Below are 9,737 nucleotides of genomic sequence, written 5' to 3'. Positions count from 1 at the left end.
TTTGTAATTTTGGCAAGTACTGACAATTTACGGTTCTACCGGTAACATATATGAGGGCCTGTTTCTCCATAACCAGGCCAAGGGCATATTGTCAAACATTTGGATTTTTTGCCTGTCTATAGGTGAAAAATGATATCTAAATGTAGTTTCAATTTTCTTGTGTATGAGATTGAGCATTTTTTCATATGTCTAAGAGCCATTTATCTTTCCTTTTATGTTAACCATCCCATTTTGTTATTGGATTTTTGTTCTTTTTCATATTGATTTGAAGGGATTTTGTATATACCAAGCAAATTAGTCCTTTTGTCTGTGGTATGAGCTGCAAATATTTCCCCCAGTTTGCCATTTGTTTTTGTTTATGGTGTTTTTTGCTCTGCAGAAATTATAGATTTTTATGTTGACAGAATTGTCTTTTTTAATGCTTTGGGAAACTTTGTGCTATTCTGAGATATTTTCTCCACTACAACATATAAATTGATAGTTTTACTATTTTACATTTATTTAAACACAATTGATTCATATGGATTTATTTTAGCGTAAGGACTAAAGTAGAGATACCACATTATTTTTTTTCAGGTGGCTACACAATTGTCTCAATACCACTTACTGTATAATCCATCTTTTCCCTACTGATAGAGAATGCCATCTTTATCATATACTAACATTTTAAATGTCTTGTGTCTATTTCTGGACTATTTTGTTCTCTTGATCAAATTGTCTATGCTTGCACTAGTGTCCTCTGGATTTTACTATTTTAGATATTGTAGCTTTTATTGGTTTAATATCCAATAGAGCTATTCCCCTTTCATTAACTTTCTTTTTCAGAATGTTCATGGTTATTCTTGATGCAAAAATTTCCATATGAACTTTATATTCAGGTTATATAGTCTGTTGGTATTAGATTGTGTTAAATGTATAGATTAATGAGAGCTGACGTCTTTATGACAGTGAGTCTTTCAACCCAAAAATAGAGTATGCCTTTCCATTTATTCATGTCTCCTTTTGTGTCCTTCAATAGCATTTTTAGTTTTGGGCACCTAGATCTAGCACACTGTTAAGATTACTCTTGGTTACATTACATTTTCATTGCTATTGTAAATGATACATTTTATTCTCATATACTTTCTAATTGGCTGTTGTTTATTGACTTTTTATAAATTAATTTGTACCCACTTTGCTAAAATGCCTTATTTGTATTAGTTTTTCAGTTGATATCCTTGGATTTTCCAGTTAGGCTATTACATCATAAATAAACAATGGTAATTTCACCTCTTCTTCTCTAGTTTTTTTATCTCATTCCTCTCTCTTCTGTAATTAAGTAGGCTAGTACTTCCAAAGAAGTGTTAAATAAAAATAGTCACAGGGGCCATCCTTGTGGAATACCTAACTTCAATGGGAATAATTTAGGTTTCCTCATTAAGTGTGATTCTGGCTTTCGGACTGAGATATATACATTTTGTCATGTTAAATAAGTCGGATGTTTCATAAAGTTTGTGATTCTCTACCTTGGGGATTGATATTTCAGAGAGATTCAGTCTGTGTATGAGACTCATCCTTTGCAAATGGTTTCTCCTCCCTTAGAGAAAAAAAAAAAGGTGTACAGATATCAAGTAGAGTTCATGTTGACTTAAAATGCATTGTGAATCCAAAGGCAACTTTGTACTGGTCAACAGCTTTATTAAACTTGCCTTCCTAAGAAGGTATATTTGAGCCAACAGCAGAGAGATCCTGTGTCCTCTGACCAAGTGCCCAGAAGGTAACAGCCTTAGGTGAAAGAAAAACTGGTCCTACTCTAGTGGATGGGAGCCGGGAAGGGCTGTGCTATCAAAGTCTGGGTCCTAGACTGACCACCTGGCAGGAGACACCAAGACCCAAGCCCTAAGAACAGTACCAACAGCTAACATTTTTTAAGCACTTGCTATATACAACGTACTTGTTTAAACAATGAGTGATTTACTCCTCAGAACCATCCTACAAAGTGGGTACTACTATTTCCCCGCAGATGATGGCAAACTGAGGCAAAGAAATATATTAACTTCTCAAGATCACAAGATGGTAGGTGATAGAGCTAAGGTTTAAAGTCAGGCAGAGCCTGTATTCTTAACCACCATGTCCTAATCCCCCAGATGAAGGAGCCTGGGGCCCTGAGTAAAGATCCAGGAGAAACCATGATGATCGTGGCCTCCACGGTAAGCCACGTCTATCCCAGGGATAGTGCTGCACTGTGAAAGATTACCGTGGAGCCAGGGACAGTTAACTGGAGGTTAGATGACTGGTGCCATTGCTAAGTTTTCTTTTTATCCACACTCTTCTTTTTGTTCCTTTGCTGGCTCCTCCTCCACCTTAACTTAAATGTTGGAGTGCCCCAGCCATGGGTCTTGGACCTTCCTATTCTCTGTCTACACTGTCTCCCTAGGCATTGGCATTATCTTCATGAGAATGATTCCCTAATGTATATCTCCAGCTCAGGTCTCCTCCGTGACTGGACTAGTGTGCCCATCTCTCTACTCAACACCTCCACCAGGATACCTCACAGGCATCTCATACTTAACATGTCTAAACAGAACTCTTCATTTCTGCGCCTATACAAACCTCCCCCTCCCACAGACTTCCCCTTTCCCCTAGGTTTATTTAACATGCTTATTCAACAAATATTTATTAAGTACCTACTATAGCAGTGAACAAAACAGGCAAAACCCCCTGCCCTCATAGACCTTATATTCTACTGCTGGGGGACATATAATAAACAGGAAAAAAATAAGTAAATTACATCACACATTAGGAGAAAATAAATGCTAACGAAAAAACAAAGCAGGGAAGAGATACAGAATGCAGGGGATGGGGACTGAAACTTTTAAAAGACCAAGTGAGAGAAGCAGGAGATGAGGTCATGACCTCATGAGCTTCTACTCCAAGGATGATGGAGGATTTTGAACAGAGGCTTGATATGCGTGGATTTCCATTTCTTTTAGCTGCTGTGAAGAAATTGGAGGAGAGGCGGTAAAGATGAAAGCTGGGAGACTAGTTAGGGAGCTCTTGCAATAGTCCAGGTGAGAGAAGGTGAATTCAGGGTATTTGGATCAGGAAATAGTGTTGGAGCTGGTGAGGTATGACCAGATTCTGGAGGGGGGGTTGTCTCATATCCATCCAGGTACTCAGGCCCCAAATCTAGATCTTATCCTTGATTCTTCCTTTTCCCTCATATCCTATATTCAATCCATCAGTAAGTCCTTGTGATTCTACCTGCAAAATATACATCAAAGTCACTATTTCTGCCGATCTTACTGCCCCCACAACCCAGCTAAACCCCCTGAGTTTACCTCTCTCACTTGGATTGCAACAATAGCCTCTTCATCTGATCTCTCTCCTTCCTCTTTTGCCCCCCTACAATCCATTCTCCACAAGTAGACAAAGGGATCATTTAAAACATTAAATCATATCACAGGATGGATGCTTTTGCTTGTCATACTTTAAGGGCTTTCTAATGCGTTAAGAATAAGGGCCAAGGGGACTTCCCTAGGGGTCCAGTGGTTGAGACTCTGTGCTTCCACTGCAGGGGACATGGGTTCGATCCCTGGTGGGGGAACTAAGATCCTGCATGCTGTGCGGCATGGCAATAAATAAATAAATAAATAAAATTGTTTAAAAAAAGAATAAAGATCGGGGGCTTCCCTGGTGGCTCAGTGGTTGAGAGTCCGCCTGCCGATGCAGGGGACACGGGTTCATGCCCCGGTCCGGGAAGATCCCACATGCCACGGAGCAGCTAGGCCCGTGAACCATGGCCGCTGAGCCTGCGCGTCTGGAGCCTGTGCTCCACAACGGGAGAGGCCACAGCAGTGAGAGGCCCGCGTACCGCAAAAAAAAAAAAAAAAAAAAAAAAAAAGAATAAAGATCAAAATCTATACCATGAACTACAAGGCCTAATGTGATCTGCCCTGATGACCTCTCTATTCTCATCTACCTCCCTCTTTTTCTTGATCATCCTGTTCCAGCCACACTAATCTCCTTCCTCCTCCTCAAACTCACCAAGCTCTTTTCTGCTTTGGAGTTATGCTGTCCCCTCTGACTAGGTCATCTTAGCCCAGCTCTTTGCCTAACTGGTCCCTTATCAGCTGTCAAATCTCAATTCAATTGTCACCTCCTTAGAGACCTCCCTGATAACTCTCACCTAGTATAGCTACTATGCTATATCTAGTATAGTCCATCACACCTTGTATCAGAAAACACAATCTTTCAGGGGAAATAAAATAGGTTAATACTCATTAAGCAAGATCACAAATGAACACGGGACTCTTGAAGCAGAAGGCTATCATACACTGTCAGGGCCAGAAGCGCTAGCCTCCCATCTGACACTTGAATCGCCTGGCAATGTCCAGGTGATGTGTGCTTGACACCTCCACTGAGGGGACCACCCTAGCTGCTGGACAGCTTTGGAATTGTATCTTTCTTATTCTGAGCCGCAGTATGTTTCTCTAAGGCTATTACCCTTTTGTGCCCCTCCAAGGAAGCATAAAACAAATAGAAACCCTCTTTTAGAGGACAGTCTTTCTGGTTTCTCAAGACAGCTCTCACACCCCCAAACTCCCAACTTTTCCTGTAGTTTTGTCCTCCCATCTCCAGGGCACTCTCCTCTGAAGGTGCATCCTTGGGTCGTCTTACCTCCCGGGGCCCACAGCTGCCTCCAGGAATCCAGGTGGGGTCGGGCTGATGGGAAGGGCACTCCTTCTCCCAGGGCCTCTACCTTCTAGAAGCGCGGCCTACAACCCTCCCTCCGTTCCTTAGACATCAACCTCCCTGCCCCTTCTATATGTCACATCTCTCCGGCTAGAGGGAGCTCAACATCATCTCCCCGTGTTGTGCCTAGCACAGGGCCTGCCACAGAGTAGTTTCTCTAAAACCTTTGGTGGAATCAAACAATCCATAATTGGTCCTGAGAAACTATCAAAGAGTCCTAGATGTCTCAGGAGGCCGCAAGATTCGGAAGCCGAAATCTAGTCGGCCGCCCGGCCCCACCCTCGGGCCAGCCCCTTCCAGCGTTGCCTCATCTCGCTACTCAGGCTATCCTGCCCCAAGTCTCGCCTTTCCCTTTAATCACTTTCTCCAACCTGGATTCTATAATCCCTGATGCCTCCCTATATGTTGTCCCAATTGGGAAAGCCTTTAATTTTGGCTGTTAACAAAACAGCCACACCTTCGCTACCACGGCCACGGCCACGCCCCCTTACCCAAGTTACCGGGGTGAACCGGAAGGGGTTGCGCAGCCCTTAGTTCGTAGACCCGGAAGTAGACGGGCCTCACGGAAGCCGGCTTTGGCCCTGCGGCTGCTACCGTCGCCGCGGAGAAATTGTTGGAGCTGGCAGCCTAGGAATGGTGAGACCTCGCGGTTCGCCTCTGAGTGTTCTGAGCAGAGTTGGGGATGAAATGGAGTTCTCCAGAGTGCCGCTGGGGACGACACCCCGCCAGGTTTGGGGCCCCGCCCCGGGAGCGCCCCGATAATCTGCGCATGCGTGGGCCGGACCGGGCCAGAATCTGGTCCTAGAAGTTACGCATGCGCAAAGGTGGCATGCCGAAGGTGGGGTGAGAATTGGCCTGGGAGTCACCCTTTCCCCGCCACCGGCCCGTGGGGCTTAAACCAAGGCTGCGAGGGCATCGGGGTTCACTCGGTGCTTTGCTTTTGCGTTGCAGGGCTGACTTCGTCACCACTCCTATCCCGAGCCCGTGAAACAGACCTGGACTAATCCCCTACTGTGGGTGTGCCCTTGGGGGGAGAACGAGGGGTGGAGGGCCGGAGAAGGCAGGCGGCGCTGACCCTGCCCCAGTCTACCCGCGGAATCGGGCCCTTCACCCTCTCCCCAGGTGGCAAGATTCCCAGCCGTATCAAATGGTACGGCGCGAGGAGCGCACCTGGGGGCAGGGCTAGAACGCTGCGCGGAGAGACGCCCTGGTCAGAAGGGGCGGGACTCTCCGAAGCGGCGCGCTCCGCAGAGTCCCTACTACCTGAGTTCTCCGGGCTTAGGCGAGGGCCCCCCCCAGGGTGGTTGATATTTGCTCAGTTCCCAAGCCGCGTTTTTTAGCTTCCACGAGGTACCACCCACTAAATCTTCAGCCAGAGCTTCAGATGAAAAAAAGTGAGATGGACTGGTGGGAGTTCAATCTCCGTTTCCTTTTCCCTGCTTTGGGCTGGGAGGGGAGCTGAATGGGCAGCTGACAAAAAGTGAGCCAAGAATCCCTTGTTTCTTGCTAGTTTATAGTCAAGGCCCTTAACCTAGGGGCTATGAGTAGAATTAGAGTGGTTTGTGAACCACTCTAATGTGTACATTTTTCTAGGGTCCATAGCTTTTATCACTGTCTCAGAGATGTCGGTGACCTTCGAAAGGCTACTGGTTTATCAGGGTCATATTGGCAGAATATATTGTGTCTCTTCTCCTGGTGTTTTCCCTAGCTTATGGGATCCTGGGGACCTGTTCCAGTATAAGGAGGTGAAGCTGGCCAGTTCGAAACCTGAGCCTCAGGGAGCCTCATTTCTCCTTTGCAGAATCTCTTCTCAGCCTCTAAGCTCACCTGGTCAGAATCCTTGGATGAACCTGTGGGACTCTTCCTTCTAGCCCTGTGGTTTGGAACCAGTGGCTTTGGGATTGTGAGAGGATGGACAAAGGTAGTATGAGGCCGGGCCAGCTCCCCAAACGCTCAGGCGCCAAGCATCTGCTGATTCCACCCCGTGCCTGGCACGTGTGTCTTTCGGTCCTGGCTGGGCATTGCCACCTCCCCCTGGGCCAGCACCACCCACGTACCTCTCAGCAGAGGCCACAGTTGACTGACTTGCTGTTGAGCTGACGCTCTTTGGCATGGCTGCATTTTGATGGCAGAGGGAGCAGTTATGCCCAGAGCCCGGTGTGTCGGCATCACCAGTCTGACCTGAGCACCATGTGCTGCACGACATGACACGTGGCACCGGGAGAACTGCCCAGCGTGGAAGGTCTGGGCCCAGATGGGATCTGGATGGCCAAGGAACTCCCACCTTAAAACTTCAAGTGTCAAGGAAGCAGGGGAGGGACCAAGAGGGCTGGTAGGGGAAGGGGGGCTGAGGAGGGTTCCCATGTGCAGAGGCTCAGGGCTCTGCTAGGCGTTTAGGAGGCCTGGGTTCACCACTGCTCTTTTTCTAGATTCTCAGGGGCTGCTAGATTCATCCCTGATGGCATCAGGCACTGCCAGCCGCTCAGAGGATGAGGAGTCACTGGCAGGGCAGAAGCGGGCCTCCTCACAGGCTTTGGGCACCATCCCTAAACGGAGAAGCTCCTCCAGGTACTAGGGTTTGAAGGGCCAGAGGCTGAGACTGCTGCATGCCTTCACCCCTGTTGGGAATGGCTCCCTGAGCCCCTCTGGAGCCCAACTGTTGGCAGACTCTTGTGCTTTTCCTGTCCGTACTAAGTCCCTCCCAATGAGACTGAGAGCAAGGGAGGGAGATCTTAGGTTTTGGACAGGAAATCTTTGTGGTACAGTACACTGTCATCTCAGGGGTGGAGCATAGCAGTTCCATGCCCCATCCACTGAGCCAGAGCAGTTAGCATCCTACCTGCTGGGAACCTGCTCTACTTTGGGGGCTGGGTGTGTGTGAGTGGGTACTGGGGATGGGGCACAGAGCGTTCACTGGGTAGGACTCTTCTCAGGTTCATCAAGAGAAAGAAGTTTGACGATGAGCTGGTGGAGAGCAGCCTGGCTAAGTCCTCTACCCGGGCAAAGGGGGCCAGTGGGGTGGAACCAGGGCGCTGTTCGGGGAGTGAACCCTCCTCCAGTGAGAAGAAGAAGGTAAGGATTGGGAGACGTGGGGAATGGAGAGGGTTGGGGGCCAGTGCCAGATTTTGTGTTTCCCCACAACCTTTGCCAGCTGGCAAGAGCCCTGCAGAGGAGGCTTGTGAGAGGATCAAGCTGCCCCGGCCCACCTCAGATGCCTCCCTCCTGGGAGCCCATCTCTCGCTACTCTGCTTTTCTTGCTGCGCCCATCACCACCCTGTCAGTGCATCCTGTGTCACATTCTGTGTGGGAGGCATAGAGCATGCATCTATTCTGGGAGCAGACAGCCTGTTCCGAGCATTGCTGGCTGTAAAAATAACCCCCAGGTGGCATTGCTCTGGCCCCAGACACTGTACCAGCAAGAGTGTTTTCCTGGTATCCTCCCCACCCACCCTCCATGCTGGGGTTGGGGGGCGCCACCAGCAAAAAGAAGACCCCATATGGTCAAGGACTGTGTAGAAGTACTTTGATGGGGGCGGGAAGGGGGAGGGATGGGCACTGGAAAGCTAGGCCCCCGGCCTGTGGCTTGTTGTTGGGTGGGGCTGGAGCTGCCACACAGTGTGCGAAGCTCTAGGCCTGAAGCCCTAGCTGCCCTGATGAGCTCACTCTGCTCCTGCCCTCTGCCCAGGTGTCCAAGGCCCCCAGCACCCCTGTGCCGCCCAGCCCAGCCCCAGCCCCTGGACTCACCAAACGTGTGAAGAAGAGCAAACAGCCACTCCAGGTGACCAAGGATCTGGGCCGCTGGAAGCCTGCGGACGACCTCCTGCTCATCAATGCCGTGTTGCAGGTAGTGCTTCCCACCACAGGGGTTGTGTTCGCCTTCTCCCCGCAGCCTCCAGTTCCCAGCCCCCCATCTAGCCCGGCAGTGTCCTGTAGGTGGCCCGGGAGGGTTCTTCCCAGCTCTGAGGCTGGAGCAAACCACTCTGGGGCCTTGCAGACCAATGACCTGACATCTGTCCACCTGGGCGTGAAGTTCAGCTGCCGCTTCACCCTGCGGGAAGTCCAGGAGCGCTGGTACGCCCTGCTCTACGATCCTGTCATCTCCAAGTGAGTGGGCTGGCCCCAGCAGCGGCGCGGTACTGGGGACACCAGAATTTGGCTCCTGAACAGAAAGAATTGTACAGGGGAGGGGCCTGGGAGGCAGGGCTCCTTGGGGTCTTGTATCTTCTGAGATGATACTGGAGACCTGCCAGGCTTCAGGGGGAAGCTGCTTCCTGATACCAACCCTGCTAATCCAGGCTGGATGTCAGGAGCAAGGACCTGGAAGCCAAGGAAGTAGCATGAGAGAAAACACCACATGAGTGCCAGGAGCCCTGTTCTACCACCGTGTGCATTGTGGTTTGGGGCGGTCACCTCCCAGCCTTCCCACACTGACCTCCCACAGTTTCTTCCTCCAGAAGAAGGAGTTGGAACAGAAGAGCACCAGGGCCTCTTCCAGCTCCAACAGTCCAAATACACCTATGCACACACACAACACACACTCTTCCTTCTCAGTCACTTCGTTTGATATCATCAGAATTTGGTCGAATGCTTAACACCCATCTTCTACTCCACAGCCCCTGTCACCACTTAAGCTATAGCCACAGCCCTGATATACCAAGAAATGGGCAGGGCACAGCTTGGGAAAGAGGAGGTGGCTAGTGGGTGGCAGCTTTGGCCAAGTAAGGAGAAAGTTCTTGGGGCAGGAGCAGCAGCTGGTCTCAGGAGCTCCCTCCGGACTGGCCTGTAGGCAGCTGTGCCCTTGAGCCTCTTCACGGGGTTGAACACAGGAAGCTGAGTTTTCTGAGTTGCCTGTTGATGTTTTCGGCAGACGCACGAGGGCACAGGTCCTGTGCTAAAGCCTTGGGCTCTTCCTGTAGAGGGCCTGGATCTTTGAGTTCTGGATCTCAGAGGCCTGCAGGCTTTGGAGAAGTAGGAACCCCAGATTGCTTGACACCCTTCCTTCA

The 9,737-nt window shown here is 49.5% G+C and overlaps 1 protein-coding gene across 6 annotated transcripts in view; it reads left to right on the top strand.

Moving 5' to 3' along the window:
* Positions 1–5,255: 5,255 nt before the first annotated feature.
* The window catches only part of MCRS1 (microspherule protein 1), a 10,063-nt gene continuing 5,581 nt past the window's right edge, over positions 5,256–9,737 (top strand). For 2 of the 6 annotated variants that reach the window (XR_007470327.1, XM_033436370.2), the window contains exons 1-7: positions 5,258–5,370; positions 5,686–5,884; positions 6,536–6,655; positions 7,164–7,302; positions 7,668–7,806; positions 8,420–8,578; positions 8,729–8,838. Coding sequence is in view for 5 of the 6 variants with exons in the window: in XM_033436370.2 (XP_033292261.1) it covers positions 6,646–6,655; positions 7,164–7,302; positions 7,668–7,806; positions 8,420–8,578; positions 8,729–8,838 (557 nt within the window). In the remaining variant the exon portion in view is untranslated. Of the gene's footprint in view, positions 5,371–5,444; positions 5,464–5,685; positions 5,885–6,535; positions 6,977–7,163; positions 7,303–7,667; positions 7,807–8,419; positions 8,579–8,728; positions 8,839–9,737 lie in introns of those variants that run through there. The other 4 variants (XM_033436371.2, XM_033436372.2, XM_004274360.4 and 1 more) reach the window with 4 other exon arrangements.

The sequence above is a fragment of the Orcinus orca genome, chromosome 11 (assembly GCF_937001465.1).
Source record: "Orcinus orca chromosome 11, mOrcOrc1.1, whole genome shotgun sequence".
Taxonomy (NCBI): Eukaryota; Metazoa; Chordata; class Mammalia; order Artiodactyla; family Delphinidae; genus Orcinus; species Orcinus orca.
Note: the sequence above shows the minus strand (reverse complement) of the source record. Positions and strands in the feature narration are given on the sequence as shown.